Below are 24,587 nucleotides of genomic sequence, written 5' to 3' on the forward strand. Positions count from 1 at the left end.
ACGTCCTCCAGTGTCTGTTGCAATGTAATAGTTTAAATATGCATTGCATTCAGGAACCTGCAGAGCCTGACCTAATCCTCTTACAGAGATAAGTGCCATTCTGATTGTGTTTTTAGGTAATAAATATTTTTTCCTGTAAGTAATCTCCAAAACCAAAAAACACCAGTGCTGAGAGGGTTAAATGTCTAAATCAATAGTATTATGTACTATATTCACTTGAAATTATTTGCTGGTATAGTCTGTGATACTATACAATCAATATATATTGATTATACATTGTAAACCTTTTATTGCGGTCGGTTTTTGTTAAACATTGTTTTCTGAATTTTGGCACGTTGAGAAAATGCTTTGGTCCGGTTCAGCAGCTTACTTCGAAAACCAGTTTTATTGTTTAATGTATTTATTGCGCTTTCTTTTATTGTTTTATAATTACCTTTTGAAATATGCTTTCTACCATTTGCATAATCATATGCCAATGTTCTAAGAAATAATCCCAACAAGACTCATTTCGGCTGGTCCACACATCAATGAGTTAATTATCAAAAAGATAATTGTAGTGTAAATATTAATTGGAGCATAATATTACATGTTTGTACACTAAAATCAGATCCATGAATATATTACTGGAGTTAAAAATGAGGTACGTAAGTTAGAAAGGATGAGAATCACTGTAAAAACACAAACTCCAAAAGAGATCCCACAAAATGAAAAAGACTGTAATATGAACATTACATTAGCATACACATAATATTAAACTATTGTTCCATTTCTTTAAACATAATTTTGCACACAAAAAAATAATTGTGTTCAATATATGGTAATTATAAGATCTGATAGTTATTTACAAAACAAGTAAACAGAGGGAAAAATCTATTTTTTTTTAAATCATGTGTATGGTGCTTGTATAATCATTCAATTATTATTTGGTGCCACACATATCCTGGAGTACTGAGAATTTCTTTATATTTGCTTACTGCCACCTAGTGGTGCAGACACTGTGTTTAAAGGGACCACTATAGTGCCAGGAAAACATACTCGTTTTCCTGGCACTATAGTGCCCTGAGGGTGCCCCCCGTGGCGCTGAAGGGGGAGGAAGGGGTTAATCCCTTACCTTTTTTCCATTGCCGGGCTCCCTCGGCGCTGGGACTCTCCTCCCTCTTCTCTGAAACTGCTATGTTTACAGCAAAAAGGGTTAAACCTAGCTGGACCTGGCACCCAGACCACTTCATTAAGCTGAAGTGGTCTGGGTGCCTATAGTGGTCCTTTAACCCCTTAAGGACACATGGCATGTGTGACATGTCATGATTCCCTTTTATTCCAGAAGTTTGGTCCTTAAGGGGTTACGGGTTGCTGAACGCTTCTATTGTGATACAGTGTATAATGTAACCAGGAAGTTCCTATCTGCATAGTAGTAACTGTGCAATATTAAATTGCTACACAGCAGTGTCTCTCTTGTCTTCAGTGTTTTGAAGTGGTTATAGCTCTTGGAATCTGTATGTGCAGAAGTATAACATAAGTGTTCCAGGTTGGTTAATGTTAAAGGGACACTATAGGCACCCAGACCATGCCAGCTCATTGAATTGGTCTGGGTGCAGTATCCCTGTTCCCCTTAGTGCTGCAATGTTCCCCTTAGTGCTAAATTCAGCTTGCAGGCTGTCGTTTGGTAATGTACCGGTGCCGCTCCGGGAAAGTCCCAGCGCCCCGCCGCATATCTTTGTATTCCTAACACTAAAGTGATCCATTAATTCTCGGGTGTCTGTTGCAAGAACACATATTATTTTGGCAACAGATGACCAATGGCGGCATGGCCCCCTCTGTGCCGTCCAAGACCTTCCTTCAGCCTGTCCTCTGGGATGTTCCTCCCCATCAAGAGGAGGATCAGGCTGCAGGGAGAACTTTTGTCATCGCTGTGGGATCACATGTAAGTTTTTGCTTTATTACTTTATTCTTTTACAAGAGGGGAACATGTCAGCAAGAGTTAAGCTATCCAAAACAATGTATTATCAAAACACGGTTTTGGTTGGATTAACCCTTTAACCAGCGTGGATCATGTTCAGCAATGTACAGTCTGGCTAACAAAGATAGGAGTATAACACACATCCCATTGCCTCTTGCATAAAATGACTAAAAGTGGATAGTCCGCTAACCTGAAAACTCCTCACCCTAGTGGTTACATTAAAAATGGCACTGTACACTGCAATGAAAAAGTGTTATTATTGCACTATTAGTCAAAGAAAGCAGTTAGGAACATTTGAGCACAAATATGAGCACAGCTTCCAAATATATTTTCTGCGTTCAGGCATTGACTTTCATAGATATATACAGCAAAAGCAATTTTTTTATTGGAAAAAAAAGAAAAAGAGCACATAATATGCATTTACTTCATGTTTCCATTATTTAAAAATAAAAATTGAGAGTTTACACATACAAACTCACCTTGTGAAGCCACTTGCATCATGCTCTGGCCAAATTCTATAGCACCTCCTGAAGGGAAGTTCAGCTTAAATGTGGCAGATCCTTCCCAGCCCCCTATGGACGAAGAATTTAATTTTAAATGAAAATGTGCCTTATTATAAGTGAAGTATAATTCACAGCAAGACAGGGGTATGCTGCTTGCTTGATGGGATATGTAGTTTACAAACATGTGCAGTTATCTATCGCAATCCAATATTATATCCTCCTGGGAACCGAGGAAAAAAATTGTCTTCCAATTGCATTCCATTTTTGATGAAAAGGAAGAGGAAGTTCCCAGCATCCCAGCCCATCACATGGCATATCAGTGGAAAGCACAGGATGTCCTCTTTACAATACAGCAGAGTTGATAGAGTATCCCAAAAGAATAAAAGGAGATGCATGTGAACGAAATGTCCAGTACAGAGTTAATGGGCTGGGTCTCAGGAGGATATAAGATGATCATTTCATGAACATTGTTTTAATCCCAATATTTTTATCCTTTGTTAATTTTTAAACATGACTTCTAAAATTAAATTACCAATAAGCTTAGTATTATAAGAGCTCATTGGAGGGGAGACGTGACTGATGTTTTGCCTTGAGCTCGTTACCGCCAAGGCGGGCTGGAGGCCGAGTGCGGAATTGTGGAGATGGGGGGTTATGGAGATGGGCAGTATGCTGGGGGCGGCTGGCTGCGTGAATACTAGGCGGGTGGCAAGGTAGCTGTGATGTCCCTGCTATGCTCCCTCCCGGGCCCCTTATGGTGGCCGGAATATGACATCATATTCCGACTCTGGCCACACTAAGCAGCGAGCAAAGCAGAGTAGGGAAATCACAGCTACCTCGCCGCCCAGCAACAATGCGCATAGCCAGCAGTCTGCTTCCACGACCCCCCAGAATACCGCCTGCCTCCATAATCACCCAGCTTGCCGCTCGCCTCCACAATCCCCCAGAATGCCGGCCACCTCCACAATCCCTCAGCCGGTCACCCACTGGACCCCACACATATTAAAACAAGCAATAATGTGTGTCAGTGAATGTATGTCTGTCAGTGTGAGTGTATGTGTCTGCCTGTCATGGTGTGTGTCTGTGTCTGTGTCATTAACGTGTGTGTGTTTATGTCATGGTAGATGTGTCTGTCTGTCCTTCATGGTATGTGTGTGTGTCTGTCATGTTGTGTATGTTTAGGTGACCAGATCCCTTCTGTTCGCAAGGGAATGGTGTTTTTACTCACCCTTTTTCCCACCCCGTGCTGTCCTCCCCTCAACTCGCCCTGCCTCTATGGCTGAGATTATCAAGCTTGATGAACTCAGTTAATCCATAGGATTGGCTGCAAAATGCTGTACCAATCAGCATCTCCTCATAGAGCAGTTCAGCACCTCCATGCAACGTTCAGCGCCTACATGCAGAGCGTGGAGACGCTAAATGTAGATGCACCTTGATGCACTTTGTTTAAGTGACTGTCACAAGAGGTGTCACTAGGAAGCAATGTAAACACTGCTTTTTCTCCGAAAAGGCAGTGTTTACATGGAAATCCTGCAAGGACAGGCTATAGACACCAGAACCACTACATTAAATTGTAGTGTTCCTGGTGACTATAGTGTCCCTTTAAGAATTGCATTTTTTTGTTGTTGAATACTGATGTCCCGAATTGTTCGCCAGCGAATAGTTCCCGGCGAACATCGCTTGTTCGCGTTCGCAACGGACGGCGAACACATGCGCTGTTCGGTCCGCCCCCTATTCGTCATCATTGAGTAAACTTTGACCCTGTACCTCACAGTCAGCAGACACATTCCAGCCAATCAGCAGCAGACCCTCCCTCCCAGACCCTCCCACCTCCTGGACAGCATCCATTTTACATTCATTGTGAAGCTGAATTCTTAGTGAGAGTAGGGACAGTGTAACTGCTGCTGATTTGATAGGGAAATTGATAGCTAGGCTAGTGTATTCAGTGTCCACTACAGTCCTGAAGGACTCATCTGATCTCTGCTGTAAGGACAGCACCCCAAAAAGCCCTTTTTAGGGCTAGAACATCAGTCTGCTTTTTTTTTTTCTCAGTATAATGTAATTGCAGTTGCCTGCCTGCCAGCCTGTGTGTCAGGCTCACAGCATATACTGTGCCCACTTGCCCAGTGCCACCACTCATTTACTGGTGTCACAATAGCTTGCAATAAAAAAAAAAAAAAAAAAAAAAATCCCTTTTGACTGTAATATAATAGCAGTCAGTTTCCTTCACGAGTGTGCGTTTCAGGGCCTGCCAGGGCACAGTGTCACACCAGTGCAACTCATATCTGGTGTAACAGTAGTGTACATTAAAAAAAAAAGAAAAATACAATTTTGACTGTAATAGATTAAAAAGCAGTTAGTTGTCTGCCAGCGTGTGTGTCAGGCTCACGGCGTATACTGTGCCCACTTGCCCAGTGCCACCACTCATATCTGGTGTCACAATAGCTTGCATTTAAAAAAAAAAAAAAAAAAACTTTTTGGACTGTAATATAATAGCAGTCAGTTTCCTTCACGAGTGTGCGTTTCAGGGCCTGCCAGGGCACAGTGTCACACCAGTGCCAGTCATATCTGTTGTCACAGTACCTTGCACGCATAGTACCACTAATCGAAAAAAAATGACAGGCAGAGGCAGGCCACCCCACAGGGGCCGTCGTGGTCGTGGTGCTGTGATTCCCTTTGGCCCTAGAATAATGCCCAGTGTTCAGAGGCCACGTACCCTGAACTTGAAAAGTTCTGAGGACATAGTTAACTGGCTAACACAGGACAGCCAATCTTCTACAGCTTCCGCTCGGAACCTCGACGCACCATCCTCCTCCAGCTTAGCTTCGGGCACCTCTCAAGTTACCACTCGCCCGCCTGCTGCCACCACCAACACAAGCACCACAGCCGCTTCACTTGATCTGTCAGAGGAGTTATTTACACATCAGTAGGTAGAAATCAGTGATGCGCAAGCATTATTGCCAGAGGATGTAGATAACAGGGATATGTCTCAGTCAGGCAGCATTACACACGTACGGTGTGATGATGATGATGATGTTGTACCCACTGCTGCTTCCTTTGCTGAGTTGTCAGATACAAGTTAAGCGGTTGATGATGACGATGCTTCCGTGGATGTCACGTGGGTGCCCGCTAGAAGAGAAGAACAGGGGGAAAGTTCAGATGGGGAGACAGAGAGGAGGAGGAGACGAGTTGGAAGCAGGGGGAGGTTGACTGTGCCACTAGCTCCTTGCGACAGACAGCATGCATTGGCACCCGGGGTCAGCCAGACAGCACGTCAATCAACGCATGCTGTTGCCACCACCAGAATACCGTCATTGCAGAGCTCAGCAGTGTAGCATTTTTTTTGTGTGTCTGCCACTGACAACAGCGATGCCATTTGCAACCTGTGCCAAAAGAAACTGAGTCGTGGAAAGTCCAACACCCACCTAGGTACAACTGCTTTGCGTAGGCACATGATCGCACATCACAAACGCCTATGGGATCAACACATGAGTACAAGCAGCACACAAATTCAAAGCTGCCATCCTCCTCCTGGTCCAGCATCTTCAGCCACGTTAACCACTGCTGTCCTCCTTGCCCCCTCTCAACCATCCGCCCCTCTGTCTCTCGCCTTGAGCAGTTCCTGCTCATCTGCCCACAGTCAGGTGTCTGTCAAGGACATGTTTGAGTGTAAGAAGCCAATGTCACAAAGTCACAGCTGGCTTGACTGAACTCTTAGCCCGCCAGCTTTTACCATACAAGCTGGTGGAGTCTGAGGCGTTCAAAAAATTTGTAGCTATTGGGACACCCCAGTGGAAGGTACCCGGCCGAAATTTCTTTGCACAAAAGGCAATCCCCAACCTGTACTCGATTGTGCAAAAGGAAGTAATGGCATGTCTGGCACACAGTGTTGGGGCAAGGGTCCATCTGACCACTGACACCTGGTCTGCAAAGCATGGTCAGGGCAGGTATATCACCTACACTGCGCATTGGGTAAACCTGCTGACGGCTGCCAAGCATGGAATGCGTGGCTCTGCAGAGGAGTTGGTGACACCGCCACGACTTGCAGGCAGTCCTGCTGCCACCTCCTCTACTCCTCCTACTCCATCCTCTTCCATAACCTCCTAGGTTGAGTCCTCTTCTGCTGCTGCGTCTTGCTCCACATCAACGGCACCCCCCCAGCTCCCCAGGTACTGTTCCACATCCCGGATAAGGCAGTGTCACGCCGTCTTGGGGTTTACTTGCCTGAAAGCAGAGAGTCACACCGGACCAGCACTCCTGTCCACCCTGAACGCACAGATGGATCAGTGGCTGACTCCGCACCAACTGGAGATCGGCAAAGTGGTTTGTGACAACGGAAAAAATTTGTTGGCGGCATTGAAGTTGCATGGCACATGTGTGTAATCTGATCGTACAGCGCTTTGTGCATAAGTACACAGGCTTACAGGACGTCCTGAAGCAGGCCAGGAAGGTGTGTGGCCATTTCAGGCGTTCCTACACGGCCATGGCGCACTTTGCAGATATCCAGCGGCGAAACAACATGCCAGTGAGGCGCTTGATTTGTGACAGCCCGACACGTTGGAATTCAACACTGCTAATGTTCGACCGCCTGCTCCAACAAGAAAAAGCCGTTAATGAATATTTGTATGACCGGGGTGCTAGGACAGCCTCTGGGGAGCTGGGAATTTTCTTGCCACATTACATGACGCTCATGCGCAATGCCTGTAGGCTCATGCGTCCTTTTGAGGAGGTGACAAACCTAGTCAGTCGCACCGAAGGCACCATCAGCGACATCATACCATTTGTTTTCTTCCTGGAGCGTGCCCTGCGAAGAGTGCTGGATCAGGCCGTAGATGAGCGTGAAGAGGAAGAGTTGTGGTCACCATCACAACCAGAAACAGCCTTATCAGCATCGCTTGCTGGACCTGCGGCAACGTTGGAAGAGGATTGTGAGGAAGAGGAGTCAGAGGAGAAATGTGGCTTTGAGGAGGAGGAGGAGCAAGACCAAACACAACAGGCCTCCCAGGGTGCTCGTTGTCACCTATCTGGTACCCGTGGTGTTGTACGTGGCTGGGGGGAAGAACATACCTTCAGAGAGATCACCGAGGACGAGGAACAGGACATGAGTAGCTCGGCATCCAACCTTGTGCAAATGGGGTCTTTCATGCTGATGTGCCTGTTGAGGGACCCTCGTATAAAAAGGCTGAAGGAGAACGACCTGTACTGGGTGTCCACGCTACTAGACCCCCGGTATAAGCAGAAAGTGCCTGAAATGTTACAGAATTACGGCAAGTCGGAAAGGATGCAACAGTTCCAAAATCAATTAAAAAGTATGCTTTACACAGCATATAAGGGTGATGTCACAGCACAACGGGAATGTAACAGGGGAAGAGGTGAAAGTAATCCTCCTTCTCCCACGACCACGCCGGCAAGGACAGGATGCTTTACAGACGTGTTGTTGATGCACATGCAGACCTTTTTAAGTCCTACGCATCGCCACAGCCCTTCGGGATCCACCCTCAGAGAACGACTCGACCGACAGGTAGCAGACTACCTCGCCTTAACTGCAGATATCGACACTCTGAGGAGTGATGAACCCCTTGACTACTGGGTGTGCAGGCTTGACCTGTGGCCTGAGCTATCCCAATTTGCGATAGAACTTCTGGCCTGCCCCGCTTCAAGTGTCCTGTCAGAAAGGACCTTCAGTGCAGCAGGAGGTATTGTCACTGAGAAGAGAAGTCGCCTAGGTCAAAAAAGTCTAGATTACCTCACCTTTATTAAAATGAATGAGGGATGGATCCCGAAGGGACTGACAGTGGGTGATACATTCGACTAAAAAAGGCCTGATGAGGGGGACTACTTAACACACCACTCCTATCTGGTGGCACATTAGATTGCTCGCGCAGTGCCCCAAATTTGAAGTAGGAGGACCGACCAAGCATCTTTTTCCATCTTCCGCTTCCTAAAATCGATGCCTTATATACATGTCCCCTGATAGGGGACGTAACAGGGATTAAACTGATAGGAATAATACTACTTAACACACCACTCCTATCTGGTGGCACATTAGATTGCACGGGCAGTGCCCCAAATTTGAAGTAGGAGGACCGACCAAGCATCTTTTTCCATCTCCCGCTTCCTGGGTGGAGGAAGAGAGACCTTCAATGACATCAGTGAGGACAAGGAACGGGACATGGCTAGCTTGGTATCCAACCTTGTGCAAATGGGGAGTTTGCGGTTGTGCAAATGGACTGTTTGCGGTTGTTTGCGGTGCGTTAAACGGGGAGTTTGGTCTGTCACTGTGAAGCAGGCGTAACCCTTACACTACCTGATCGATACAACATCATACCTGATGTTTTAAAGCATGTTATTCCAAACAATTAAGGAATGTTAGGTGATTTATGCCCTTTATGGATTAAAACCAGACTCTGCATCAACTATGTAATTTTCCATGGGAGTTTTGCCATGGATACCCCTCCGGCATGCCACAGTCCAGGTGTTAGTCCCTTTGAAACAACTTTGCCATCACTATTGTGGCCAGAAAGAGTCCCTGTGGGTTTTAAAATTCGATCTGCCTATTGAAGTCTATGACGGTTCACGAACATTTGCCTAAGTTCGCGTTCGCGAACCGAAAATGTTATGTTCGCAACATCACTATTGTTGAATATAAAGCTTTGTAAGTTTAAAAAAAAAAAATAAATGCCTCCTAACCTTTTTAGCTGGCTCCTACATTCAAAGCAAATTTGTCAAACCCTGTAATAAGATAACATTTTAGGCATGATGTAACAATACAAAAACAAAAAATAAAAGATGTTTTATGAGCCGCATTTTTGCAAAATGTATGACGTGTTGTAAGAAGAAAGACGCTATGTAGGCAAAGGGCTTCTTTAATTATGTATTCACGGCTTTAGCTCATGAACTGACTTTTGAACCTTTTTAGCAGTGCATTTTTCTCAGAATGTTTAAAGTGGCATCCTGAAACCCTCACATTTTAATTTTAACCACACAAAAATGTTTTCAGTGACCTTCTAACGTTCCCTCTTTATGTGACGATTTCATAATCCAATGGTAAGAGGCAGATCTCCTGCCTACATCAATTTTCTACATCGAAAAAAAGGGAATTGGGGGCACAACGGAAACATACATTTCTCAGCAGTGGTGCTGCCATAAATACCAAAATCTATACAAAATACAAATTAAGGAAAAACACACACACACAAACACAAAAAAGTGTTAAATTTTACAAGGCTACTTAAAATCACCTGTCTTAGCAAACAAATATTTTGAGATTCAGTTATATCACATCACCGTACCCCAGCATGAGTGGGTCCCACCCCATTTCCAACAAAGGAGATAAACATGCCTACTGTAACACTCACTGACACTTACTACCTAGAACACATACAGAGATCTCTAAATTAGCAATCAAATAGCTAAAAAAAAAAAACACACAAAAAAAATGATGAAGGTGTCTCTTGCCCTCTAACAGTGTCTATAATTTTAAGATTTTATTACCATTTCCATCCTGTATTGTTAATGTGGGTAAATATGCTGATCAACATAGGTTCAAATCTACATTGAATTAATAACGCATTCATCGTTGTACTGATTTCGAACTTTACTTAATGTCTGAAAGGTCGTTTCAACACTGCTTAAATAAAGCAACAATAATATGGTCAGCAAGAGGTAAAAAAATAAAATTATCTTTTCAAAACAGACGCTTGCCAAATCTTCCACCTAATTTGAAGGAGGAAAGCTAGTTTAAAGATACAAAGAACACTATTGTGCAATAGATAACAGGATTTTTAGAAGGCTGCGTATACCCAAATCTGGAAATAAGTTCTGATATTAACTGGAAACTCCCTAGATTTACAATTAAGATTTTTTTTTAAGTATTATGAATACAGTTTTAATGCATATTTATAAAAAGAATGGCATAAGAACAAGTGACACAATCATCTGTATTCACTATGTTGAAAAAAAGACCCTGGATTTAAACATTTGGTTAAAATGAATTCCTTAATTAAATTTTGATAATTCCTAAAGGCAATTTATGCGTAAAGGAAAGACAATCCCGTTGGATCTACTATTCCCTTTGAAAATGCATGGTGGGAAAGGTGTTTAAACAAGATTATGAGCTCCAAGGAGAACAATGCAGCAATGTTGTCAAGCATATTACCTCTTGATCTCTTACAGCAGAGGGATACAATTCTAAATGGTAGTATTGCTGATTTTGAAGCACGGTATTGTAGACATGTGCAATTCGTTTCGGTCCGAATTAAAATTCGGCCGAATTTCGGGTAATTCGAATAGCTGAATTGCCGAAGTCCCGAAATTACCGAATTTCCGAAGTGTAGTAGTGCCGAAGTTCCGAAGCACAGTATTGCCTAAGTACTAATATACTTACCCAGTGAAAGAAGAAGAATGTTACATTGTATACAATTTCAATTAAAAAGTATACAAACATAGCCAGGATTCAGCTGTAAGCATTTGCAACACTTACAACAATCAAGTAACATACATTCATATAAAATGTAAGTTACTTAGCCAGTCATGTAATGACAGGAATGAATAGGTAGATAACTCCCTAATTCCCACGGTATTAGAGAGCTATCTACTAAAAGGTTGAAAGACCTGAATTGGTCTTTCAGCCAAATTTACTAATACTAAGTAAATATTACTTAGTATTAGTAAATTATCCCCCTACTTGCTATACCGCGAGTAGGGGCATGTCTATTAAACAGTGAGCAGCCTGAGCGGTGGGTGGGGGCCCTAAAGTAAAAAAAGGGGAGGGCCTATTGTCCTCCCCACCGCCCCCCACCCCCGAGCGGTGGGTGGGGGCCCTAAACAAGAATAAGGGGGGGACCTAATGTCCTCCCCCCTGGCCCCCATCCCTGAGCGGTGAGTGAGGGCCCTAAACTAGAATAAGGGGGGGGACCTAATGTCCTCCACCTGGCCCCCACTACTGAGCAGTGGGTGGGGGCCCTAAATACAAATTGGGGGGGGGGACACACCTAATGTCCTCCCCACTGGCCCCCACCCCTGAGCGGTGGGTGGGGGCCCTTAATCAGAATAAGAAGGTCGGTAATTTCAGGACCTAATGTCCTCCCCCCTGGACGGTGGGTGGGGGCCCTAAATACAAATTGGGGGGGGGACGACCTAATGTCCTCCCCCTGGCCCCCACCCCTAAGCGGCGGGTGGGGGTCCTAAATACAAATTTAACCCCTGTGTAATTTGACTCATAACTCTCTGATGGGTTACTTAATCCACCAATCAGAGTTATGAGTCAAATTACACTGCGTGGGAAAAGTCCAAAGAACTTTCCCACGCTGTGTAAAATTACACAGAGCACTCTGTTTGGATTTCAAACCAACCAATCAGAGTGCGGTGAGTCTCTTAATTTACCTATCAGAGCACTCTGATTGGATGGCTTAAACCCACCAATCAGAGTACTCTGAGCCTAATTGCAGGGTGGGGGAAGGCTTTATAAGCCTTCCCCCGCCATGCAGAGCTCAGTCAGTGCGGAGCCCACCATTGGTTAAAGATGGATTATTATTTTTTTGCGCTCTTTTTTTTTTTTTAATTGCGTCTGTTATTATGGATTTTTATTTGGCCTTTTTGTGGCTGAAAAAATAAGATTTTAGAAGAAAGAAAACATTGAATGGTAAGTTTATTTTTATTTTTACAGGTACTTAGTTAAAGGTCCCCCCTCATTATTTTTAGGATGAGGGGGGTAGGTAGGGGTTTATTTTTTTGGGGAGGGGGTGACTAGGGGTTTGGGGCCCCCTAGTCACCTGGGGGGAGGGGGGTTAAATTTGTATTTAGGGCCCCCACTCGCCACTCAGGGGTGGGGGCCAGGGGGAGGACATGAGGTGTCCCCCCCTATTCTTGTTTAGGGCCCCCACCCACCGCTCAGGGGTGAGGGCCAGGGGGGAGGACATTAGGTCCCCCCCCAATTTGTATTTAGGGCCCCCACCCACCACTCAGGGGTGGGGACCAGGGAGGAGGACATTAGGTCCCCCCCCTATTCTTGTTTAGGGCCCCCACCCACCGCTCAGGGGGGAGGACATTAGGTCCCCCCCCCAATTTTTATTTAGGGCCCCCACCCGCCGCTCAGGGGTGGGGGCCGGTGGGGAGGACAATAGGTCCTCCCCCTTTTTTTACTTTAGGGCCCACTGTTTAACAGACATGCCCCTACTCGCGGTATAACAAGTAGGGCAAAATTTACTAATACTAAGTAATTTTTCCCGAATTTCGGAATGCCGAGCCGAATATTTTCCCCATGCACATGCCTACTGTATTGTTCTTTTTAATTTTATTTCACAGAATGTACACTTCCAGTGGAAGAAGATGAGAAAATCAAGGTTTTTCAATTTCAGCATAGTTAGGTAAATAGAAAGTCTGGGGTTTGTTTGCGTTTCTTGGCATGGCGACCATATTTAGTCCTCTTTGGTCGAAAACACCATTTATGTAATAATATCCATTTATCCAATCCGGTCTCAAATCTGAAATTTTACCCTACGCAATTTGGAATAGGCAAAGGTTTTCTTTATGTTCAAGATTAGGGATCTTACAACTGCTAGAAGGTCCCAAACGAATGGAGACACCAGTTCATAAATGAAAATAATTGTATTCCAAAATTTTAGCTTTTACCATGGCGAGGGAGAAAAAGGTAAGTAAACGTTTTTCTTTGCTATGTAGACACTTGGTGATTTTTAATTGTTATCGTTGTTTTAATCAGATTTTGGTCGCAATTAAATATTGCTGGATAAGATTTCCAACTATTTAATATTATAGAAAATATCTTAATTGTGTAATATTTAGATTTTTTTTTATCTTTAGATTTTTTTTTATCTTTTAATATAATAATCTTAAAGGTTTATCCAACAATATTAAATCAAGGTCTTTGTTGCTTATATATAATGTTGTGGATAACTGTTTTGTAATACAATACTTACTTTGTAATACATTTTTTGAGTACTGGGTACAATTTGGTCTACGTTCATGTGACACTTACCTCCAGGCTCTGCCCTGATGCTGCCTTTAATAAAGTTAGCTCCAAAAACAGGCTGTTTGACTTCAGCATCCTTCATCAGATAGAAAGGCAGCATGAATGACTGCATGTAGTCTCTCCCTTTGGACATGAATATAACCTGTAGATCAAACATATTACCAGCAGTAAACAAACAAATATACACCAGATAAAAAAACAGTCTGTGCATTTTAAAATGTGAGCATCTCATCAGTAGTGCTTTTACTCTGGATGCAAGGATTTTCTATACTTTTTCTCCATTGTGCCCAAAAGCTGATAAATCTATTGATACTTTCAAAACAATTGTCTAGTACAGGCAGAGTCAGTATTCAGAAATTATTATTTCAACTACAATATGACAGCTATTAATGTATAAAATATTGCACACCTATAATAAGACGCACTTTTTTTTTTTTTTTTTTTAGAACTTTTAGTTTAAAGGGATACTTTAGGCAACCTAACCACTTCATATTATTAAAGTGGTTATGGTGACCTTGGCCATGTCCCAGTACATTTACATTTGACAAATTTGTTGAAGTGATAAAAAAGTGCTTTAATGCCCTGTCAATCTAAGAGCCGTGGATTACACCATCCAGATCTCAGCATGCATATTATGCTAAGGTGAAGGGACATGAATGTCCGGTAACTATATAATTGATGACTGGTGCTAGTGCCTGCATGTGTTGTTACTACATATGTGATGACTGGTGCCACTGACCATACAGAATCATACAGAAGCCAGGAAATGTAATTCCCAGTACTGTGACTGACAAGGCTTGGAGGGGGAACTATGAGCTTCTCTACCAAGCCCAAATTTATCAGTTTAACAATTTTGTCATACAAACGCCAGCAGTTACAGAGTGACGGCACCATAACTTAAATAAGCTGAAGAGGATTAGATTACTAGAGGCCCACCTCAAATTTTGTTTTTATTTATGGCTGTAGTGGCTGTAGTGAAGGAGCCCCAGCACTGGAAAACAGGGGAGTAATCATTAGTTAGCTTTAATTTTTTTTTTATCAGCAAGGAGGGGTGGAGAGAAGGGAACTTTTAGTCCCAAAATAACTGTTGCACCTAAAGCAATAAATATTATAGGAGTAAAGAAACAATAAAACATTAGGGGCTCTTTATGTTAAGATATCCGTTCTTACCCTGTAGGGTGTCAGAATTACACTGCCCTTTTTAGTCCCTCTGAACTCATCCGATGTGTTCTCCATATCACTAAACGTCATCTCCACGTGGTCATAGGACATCAGGATGCTGAAATAACATGATTGTCCTGAGTCTTTACAAAGAGCTAACAATCTAAAAACGGACATGATGATGAAGATGATAAAAAAAAAAAATGCATACAATGACAAAGCTATAGTCTTTTATTTAGAAAATAGGAGACTAATTATTCAGCAGGGAATTGTAGAGAGTAATTTTTAAAAAATACAAATGCAGTGAACGGAGTCAAAATTCCTTTTAATATATAATGCAATTACAATATATATATATATATAAATATATATATATATATATATATGTATGTATATATGTGTGTGTGTGTGTATATATATATGTACACACACTAAATACATTTTTATATATTTTTTTTATTAAAAAAAAATAAAAACTTGTTTGAAGTTCCTGTATTTGCTATATATCCCAGACCTTGCAGAGTGTTCAGTCAATTAAATGTTATTAATACATGTGATATTTATCTAATGCATTATATAGTAAATTATTATTATTATTTTTTTAAAACAAGACAAAAATTAAATATATATAAAAAAAAATAAAAAAATAGATACTTGCCTTCAAAGTTCCTAGGAGAATCTAGGTTTCCCAGACATATACCACAGATACACTTACTAATAGGATTGACTCCTCCCCTAACTGAATTGTACAGGGATTTCTATGTAACTGATTGAGCTATGTATGAAATTGCCCTTAAAAAGCAGGAGGACGGGGGATAACCCCTATATTGGTAGAAATGACCAGAGCTGATAGGAGAAATAAGGAAATGTGACTTTTGTGAAACAAGATTATATTAACACAAAACTTTTATTATGGAATTCTAATTAATGTTATTGAATAATAAAAGTTATGTTTTTATCTCATTTTTTTTCACACTGGTCACATTCTCTGATTTCATCCGGTCCATAATTCCAGCGGTTCTTTTTGTCTGTCCGTCAAAGTTGGACAGTTATTTTTTTTTTGTGGCTTAACAGAGGTTGTGGTTTACACTACAATGTGTTCTACCCTTCCTCGGAGGTTCCAGAACAAGGGTGACTTCCTTGCAGAAGCCCTGTTAGAAACTGCATACTGTGAGTTGCAGTGACCCTGGGGGGGTAACAGCATATGTGGCAGTCAAGGAACATACTCTCCACCCTCTCTGTATACTCTTTCAGAGGCGGGATGCCTTCCAAGCCTTGTTTTGATTGATAGGTGACATTGAGGATCCTCATACATGTGCAACGGCCTAAGAAGATGTTGGCAGTGATTTAGGGTTGGCTTTGGATTTAAATATATATTCTTCCTTTTTTCTCTTGTTTAAAGTTATTTTTACTTCTAAATTCACTTAGTATTGCTTCATGCATATTTTGATAGTGCCTTTGCTTGCTTTGCCGAAGACTCATCTTGTAAGGTGTGCAATAAAAGGGCCTTGGAAGGCAGAAAATTATGCCAATCATGTGTGCAAGCCACTGCTGTTTCTCTTTCCCCTTTCCAAATGTTTGACAGTCGGTTTTAATGGGAATTAAAGATGCAAACCCATGCACACAAACATTCAGATTGGTCAATGACTTGGACTGGGAGATTTCTGCATTGTGATTCGAATACAGAGCTGATCCAAGAGGGAAAACAAAAAGAGAAGATTTCTAGTATGTATCCTCTAGTGAAAAGGACTCTAGGGTCTGGGACTCTGCACCCAAATATTAATGCTGCTATTGTCCATGTAGTTAGCGCACAACTCTTTGTGCACGATGAGGCTCCCTGTGAGAAATCTAGCCAAGGCTTATGTCACGGCTGTTTCACTCTTCATCAAGGTCACCAATCCATCAAGGTCTATCCAGCCATGAGATCTTCAGCAGATCAAGACTTGCAGACTCACTCCACTGCCCAAAAGGTCCTTACCAACTTTTGAGGAGCTGGAACAGGAGATTCGGGGGATCAGGTAGGCAGAGCTACCACCTGGTCAGCTCAGAACAACTTCATAAGGGCACTTTAGGATGAAGTTTATAATAAATTTGGCCAGAGAGGTCTTCATTTAGCTTTAGCTTAATTTTATTGATTTCTTAGAACAATAATTTTGCAAAATAGTTTGTCTCTCTGGTGCTATGCTTCTACCTACCTTGTTGTAATGCTTTGGAATCCCTATAAGCAAGTGCTGCAATGGATGTGGCCGAGAATTAAGAAAATTAATTCTTACTATAATTTTCTACTCCTAGGCTATGACAGCACTAAGTTCCCAACTTGGGCACGGTCTGTATATCAGACTGAGTAAGGCAAGGGTAGGGGTGCTATTGCATTGTTTTTCCTATAAACTCATAGCTTCTCTGGTCTACGACCTAAAAAGGAAATTACAATACATTTTCTTGTTTAGTGAATCTGCCTAGAGCACCATGCAGAGCCCTCCCACCCCAGTTAGAGAAGCCCAATCAAAAGTGTCACAAGCTGGTCTATGGGTCTTTCCTTACACAATGAGCCCTGTCAGCAGAGATTTACAAAATAAGTAGTTTATACCAAAAGAGCAGTTACACTCTACTGGGACTGCAATCAGTTCACAGAAAGCTTGGTTTATTGTTTCTTAAACTGTGCCATGTCCAGTTATTATAACTAAAACGAAACTCCTCTCACAAAGTAAGTGTGTTATGTCAAAAAAGTGCTTTACGTATATAGAATAGCAGCTCTACACTTTAATGTGGGATACCCTTTTCCCCACACAACACAAAATTATAAACACCTTCTACCTATAGTGGAGCGCTAAACTGCAAGAATATGGGGAATGACTTACTGTACAATATAATATACAAAATAAAAAAGCCACAATGTGCTTTAAAAACCGGCACATTGAGGCTTTTTTTGTATATTATATTGTATCAATAAATTTTATATTTTGTTTCAACTGATCCTGGTTCCCGGTACCGTCAAATTCAACAGGGAGTGCAGTCCCTAATCTGCACAATGCTGGAAAATTGAGTCATTACAGTATGACTCCACACTTGTGAGTACTCATTTGGGATCATTGTACTAAACTTTCTGCTATATTTTGTAGCAATACTGCGCAATCGGCTGTACCTCTATTTTTCTTACAGACTTCATAATTACATTGAAAAAAGGGGTGGGTCGCCTGTACGGACCCAGAAACAATCCAAACCAGAGCTGGGTCTATAGCTCTCCTTTTGTGAGTGTGTACACTATATAATTAATATAAATTGCTTTATTATGTATGATCTACACTATATGTGATTATTTCTTATAGACACCTATTCGTTGGCTTGTCAGGGGAATCCTACTCCTTAAACAATCCTAAAAGGTGATTAATTCCTGATATATAAGCGCTACATTCTTATTTAGTTTTTTTACAGTTATTGGCAGAGCCTAGGTTTGAACGGCCTGATTGACAGCTCTGAGGGGTTGGCTTAGGCCTGCATCAACTTTTACAAATTCTTCCAGTTCTAAGCCAATCTCAATATGTTCTGGTATTGCAAAACACCTTTCTGGACACAAATCAAAGAGCTGATACTCACCATGACGGAGCAGGGTATGCTGCTTCACATTGCACCCTACATCTTACACATATTTCCGAAGCTGTACAAAAAAACGGACAGATCAGCAATTATTCATGTACTGATAGCCGCGTAGAACACCATAGCATCCCTATGGAAAAATACGCAGGCCCCAACACTGAATATGGTACTAGATAAACTCAAAAGACCAGAGTGTATGAAGAAATGTCCCACAGACTGAATAGCACAAACCAGGCATACAAACAAACATGGGCAAAATGGGACTTAGCCTGGGACACATTTGGGGACAGGGGGAGTGTGGATGAATGAATGACTCTCCAATATAAGACACAAGATGTACGAGGCCTAGCTGGGGTGGTGGCACTGTGGGCAGTGGTTGTGGGGGACTGTACTGGGAGTCTGGTCACAAACGTCTCTCGAACACAGGATGGAAAGTTACTGGGAATCACAGAGAGGTAACAAGAGCGTACAACACCAGATTGCTTGCTTAATTCGAGCATTGTCAACAATTGTCTTGAAGTTACACTTATTTTAAGTTAAGTTTCTATTTCTTTTAAAGTTATTCTAGGTATAGTGATAAGATAGTATCCAAGGCCATGACCTACACACATATTTCAGCCCATAGAACTGGAACCGGTGGGATTGCCATAGTGATGATGGGTGACCATTGGGGAGGGGGGCTTTGTATATCGTGTAAATTAACAAATGTATTTGCACACAAATGTCGCACGATGATGTATGTAATGCGGAAGCAGTGGTGCCACCTACCCCACTCGATGTACCCTATCTCAGATACAATGTTGACATAACATATTGATGTTCCGAAAAAAAAAAATCACTGTCGGGACCTAATGGATATCTGTACTGCATGTTAAAAAAAAACAATAAAAAGTGATAAAATGAAAAAAAAAATGTCAACTGTATTTTTTATTTTTCTGTTCTAGCAAACAGCTGAACTGCATCTCCCAGAATCCACGAGATTAATGAAATCACGTAAAGCTCTATTTTTGGACAACAACAACAAAAAAAAATAATAAAAATTAATTGGGCAAAAAAAATGGACTGATGATTTAAAAAACCATAAATAAAAAAATATTAGCATGAGCAGATCCCTGGAACACCCTTTGAAAGCATTGTTGTTTAAATGAATAATAAACTATAGAATGTTCATGATTTGTGATATTGAAGCCATTGGTTGCTGATAGATAATGTGGTGACACAGACAGTCTGATGGTTAGGTAGATACACAGAATGCATCATCTAGCTGTCAGACTAGGGTGGGTTCAGGCTTCCTGATTGGTCCACATGTATGCCAATCATAGGAAACCCCGCCCTCACTGCGGCTCTGGATGCGGAAGCCGCCATATGAGGTCAGCCGCGGTTTGTCCTCCGCCATGTGGAGCCCTGAGGAGAACCACTGGCTTCTATCTGACTGTCCCGCCATTCACTCACCTCTCGCTGTTATTAATGATGACGCCACCGCCATCCAGATGGTTCTTGTTCAGCGCCATGTTGCATGGGATAACGGGACACGCCCACGCAGCCTAGCAACCGCCAATAGGCATCCGGCAGACGCGGCGCCGCCAATCAGATGCCCTCGTCCATGTCAAGCTCTGGCAGGTGTAGTGACGTCGCTACTCTACGCTTGTTCTGATTGGTGGAGATGTAAATCAATAACAGGAAGTAAAAGAGACACGTGTACCGCAAGGGGCGTGGCTACATAGCTATAGAGAACTTTGGCAGGACCACTTCAAAGGAAGGGGGGGGCTTAACTTGTGTACCATGAAAAAGCTGGTTTCCAGGGATAGTCTATTCCAGGGATAGATAACTTCCATGCAGTGGGGGGACTATTGCAAATATGGCCATGGTACAAGACATATACCTACATGCACACACTTGCAAACACTGAGATGCACTGCCACACTGATGCATATAACTGCACACACTTGCACAGACACGCATACACATTGGTAGACACATACATACACATACTGGCACACACAGAGAAATACTGACACTCACAGATTCCCAGTTGGCGTACACACACAGAGATAAACACTGACACTCACAGATTCACAGTTGGCGTACACACACAGAGATAAACACTGACACACTCACAGATTCACAGTTTGCGCGCACACACAGAGAAACACTGACTGACTGACACACTTGAAAATCACAGTGAGAAGATGCTGACGTCAATAGGAAAGCAATGAGAAATGCGTTCCTATGGACTGATTGAATGCGCAAACGGCTCTTGCCGCGAATGCGTATTCAGCGCTGACGTCAAAAGAGGGAGGAGAGTTAAAGAGGTAAGATTAACCCCTTCAGCCTGGCGAGTGGAACCCTGAGGGTGGGGGGGGAACCTAAAGACCCTATAGTGTCAGGAAAACATGTTTGTTTTTCTGGCACTATAGTGGTCCTCTAATAATAAAAGCAGCACACAAATTGGCACAAACAGAACATTTTGCAACACAAACGCAGCACAAATTAATGGTATATTTTTAATCACATTTTATAAAAACATGGCTGCCAACTTTACACAGCTCAGTCGAATTGGATGGCGGGTTACATCATTTTCCTTGTCAAAAAACAAACTGTTATAACTAAAAAACCAAAGCAGCACAAACTGGAAATGAGATAGAATAGAGATTTAAAGGACCACTATAGTGCCCTGAGGGTGCCCCCACCGTCAGGGTCCCACTCCCATGGTGCTGAGGGGGGAGGACGGGGTTAATCCCCTACCTTTTTTCCAGCGCCGGGCTCCCTCGGCACTGGGACTCTCCTCCCTCTTCTTCCGTCATCGGCTGAATGCGCATGGGGGCAAGAGCCGCGCACGTATTCAGCCAGTGTCATAGGAAATCCTATGGTTAGCACTGGTTAATCCCTTACCTTTTTTCCCTCGGCGCTGGGACTCTCCTCCCTCTTCTTCCGTCATCGGCTGCATGCGGATGCGCGGCAAGAGCATTTTTCAACATTAAATTTCATCTGCCATTTGAGTGCCCAGTCCCCCAGTCTAAATCCCTCTGCAGCAAAGTAATATCTTGCTCACATTGTATTATTTGACAGAGATTTGTGTCATCTGCAAACATTGAAACATCACTTTCAATGCCTATTTCAAGATAATTTATAAATATGTTAAATAGAAGTGGTCCCAAAACAGAACCCTGAGGTACACCACTTGCCACTTTTGTCCAGCTTGAAAATTTACCATTAATGACAACTCGCGCGTGCATTCAGCCAGTTTCATAGGAAAGCATTATCAATGCTTTCCTATGGACGCTGGCATCTTCTCATTGTGAAAATCACAGTGAGAAGCGCCTCTAGCTGCTGTCAATGAGACAGCCACTAGAGGCTGGATTAACCCATAGGTAAACATAGCAGTTTCTCTGAAACTGCTATGTTTACTGCAAAAAGGGTTAACCCTAGCTGGACCTGGCATCCAGACCACTTCATTAAGCTGAAGTGGTCTGGGTGCCTATAGTGGTCCTTTAAATGGCACAAACCAGCACAAACGCAGCATGTTTAGCCAAAATATAATTTGTGTAGAATGCTTACTATGGAAATGCAGACAACAGAAAATGATTGAAATTGATCTAAACAAGAAAAAAAAAAGTTTACTTTTTCATGATGGGAGGGGCGCTGGAGACCCTAGGTACGCCTCTGGCTAGAGCCCAAATGTACTCCTCACCCTCCCTGTAATGCAAGTAATACATTCTCCTCCAGTCCCAGTCAGCCAACCTCCTTACCCAATGTTAACCTGTTCCCTGCCAGCTAATCTCCCAACCCAGTGTTAACCTCTCCCATCAACCAACCTCACTAACCAGGGTTAACCCTTTCCCCTCTAGCCCCTGTTAATCAACCTCCCTAGACAGACAGATAGACAGACGTAGATATATAGAAAGAGATAACACAAAACTCTATAGGTATTTATGAGTTTGTCTCTTTATATTTATTTATAATAAACATATGACACGATATGCTATCTAATGTGGTGAGGAAATGTTTGTGTGTGTCTGAATGCTGAGGAGGCTTGGGCAGGCATTGTGGGCATGTGTTGAGCTGAGTGAAGTTCAGGCACGTCCAGTAAGGCATATCATTATTGATTCTCATAGAGAATCACTGGAGCATGGCCATTGGTGGTCTTTCCGGCTGAAATACAGGAAGCAGGGAGGAACCAAATGAGGATATGACATGAAATCAGAGGAGGAGCAGAAAATCTGATCAAAATAAAGATTAAAACAGATATCTCTAAAGCTGCTTTTTACACTATTTAGGGAAAACAAGCATTTAGTGACAGTAGGTTTACTGTTGGTGGGGGGGGGGATATGGATTTTTTTTTTTACCTATACAGTTCCTTTAAGCTAAAGTTGTTTGGGTGACTATAGTGTCCCTTGAAGGTGAGTGGATCGTCAATTGCCCATTCACTGTCTCCTTCCACTTTTATTTCTAAATCTCTTTGTTTTCCCTCCGGCAGCACACCTAGTTAATTGTTCGGGGACTGCATTTGCACTATGGTTGTTCACTACATCTTAGGACTGAAGACGGGTAAATGCTTTTTTCCCCTGGGACTGAAACAGGTCAGTGGGCTGTCAATTGCCCACTAACTCTTCCAATCTAATTTCATTTAAATATATATATATATTTTTTCCTTTTGTTTTACTCTGAAATCAAAAGTGGTTGTTTATGGCTCCTGCCTGCGGTGGGGCAATGCTTGCAACCTTCCGCTAGCACAGCCAGTTGATTGATAGGGCATTGCGCGTGCACTCTGGAAGTCTGCTCCTCATGCCAAGGACTGAAGGAATGCAAAAGGTTTTGCCATGGGGCTGACACAGGTGAGTGGGTCTTTAATACCTATTTAAATATCTCAATTTCCAGTTTAAATATTTCTTTTTTTTTTTTTTTTACCTCTTAATTTACAATTGTCCTGCCAACAAAGTTGTTGCTTTTCCCTTCTGACTGTGTCAGTGTTGTGGTAACACCTGCTACATTCTACCAGATAAACACTTTGTTTCTAAATCTTAATTTCGTTCTTTTTTCTATTTCTTAAAAGCACACACACATACAGTAATATACATTTATGACAAGTACAAGCACAATACACTACCATCCATTCCTAACCATATTACACACATCACTAGATAATCAGTAAGTGTATGAACATCACTACCCAGAGTCGAAAGTCCACAACATCACATACTCTCTGACCGATACAAACACCAGAGGAGGAATATGAAGACTGATGGAGATGGAGGAAGAGTACATCCAGAAACAGGGAAAGACGAGAACAAAATCGACCAGAACGGAGTGGTCAACCATCATTGGACTACAACAGACCTATTCTGCTGCTGTACAATAAAGTTTATGTATTTCTGAATAGTTGGTGTATGGTCCTTTTCTTTTTAAGTCCTGGCACTATAACTACTACAGTGTGCAGTTGTGATAGTTAAACCATGAGCCATATTTAAGGATACCGATATATTAGTCATATTTAAGAATACAAAATTAGGGAGCTATTACACATCAGTGCACAAAATTAGGGAGGTATATCTCAAACCACTCTTTCGCTAATTGGTAGTGGTACCCTTCAATTGACAATCCCACATAATATTACCACTTCCAAAATTAGGGAGCTATGTACTAAACAGCTGAAAGAATAAAATTGTAAAAGAACTCTTCTTAATTTTGATCTTTCAGGGTTAAAGCTACTTATGCCTTTGCAGATATACATAGCTCCGTAATTTTAAATTTGGCATCCTTGTGTGGGATTGTCAAATAAAAGTAGAAACCAATTTATTTATTTTGATTAAAATACGTTGTGTAAATTACTTTTTCATCAGCATTGTGTAGTATGCCACTTTTTCTCTCCTTGATCTCTTTGGAAAACAAAAATGGCAATAGATGGTTAAATCCAAATCCTTGTAACCCTTGCTAATTACCCCTTCTCACTGTATGTATGTATAGCTAATTTCCCCTCTCTCCATAATTTATATTCCAACATTACCCTGACAATTAACCTTTCCCCAATGTATATACTTTTCCTTACCAATTAAACAACTCAAACAAATGGCCGCTATCTCCTAATAATTAGCTACTCCCTCAACACAGCCCCAAAATATATACACAATTTCCTCTTTCATTAAAACTTCTACATTAAAATAAGGTCCACTGCAATAAAACCTGTCCCAGTTTACAGTCTCACATGTGCCTGCTAATTAGCCCCTCAAACAAACCTTGCATTTTCTGCCAATCAACCTTCTCCAATTTTTATCCCCATGTATAACATCTCCCTATTTCCATCATCCCACAGTTATCTGGTTTCTTTTTGGTGTCTTGGCTGGAGCAGGATGTGGTTTGCACACAACTGCTTTCTTGGTCCTGGTAA

At 42.1% G+C, this 24,587-nt stretch overlaps 1 protein-coding gene across 1 annotated transcript in view; it reads right to left on the reverse strand.

Moving 5' to 3' along the window:
• Nucleotides 1-19,756, reverse strand: part of WBP2 (WW domain binding protein 2) — a 33,002-nt gene extending 13,246 nt beyond the window's left edge. The window contains exons 1-4 of the mRNA XM_063425424.1: nt 19,655-19,756; nt 14,618-14,726; nt 13,454-13,589; nt 2,437-2,529 (exon numbers count right to left, since the gene is read on the reverse strand). Of these exons, the coding sequence (XP_063281494.1) occupies nt 2,437-2,529; nt 13,454-13,589; nt 14,618-14,726; nt 19,655-19,713 (397 nt within the window). The 5' untranslated portion in view covers nt 19,714-19,756. The remainder of the gene's footprint in view (nt 1-2,436; nt 2,530-13,453; nt 13,590-14,617; nt 14,727-19,654) is intronic.
• Nucleotides 19,757-24,587: the final 4,831 nt, after the last annotated feature.

Source organism: Pelobates fuscus, chromosome 6, assembly GCF_036172605.1.
Source record: "Pelobates fuscus isolate aPelFus1 chromosome 6, aPelFus1.pri, whole genome shotgun sequence".
Lineage (NCBI taxonomy): Eukaryota > Metazoa > Chordata > Amphibia > Anura > Pelobatidae > Pelobates > Pelobates fuscus.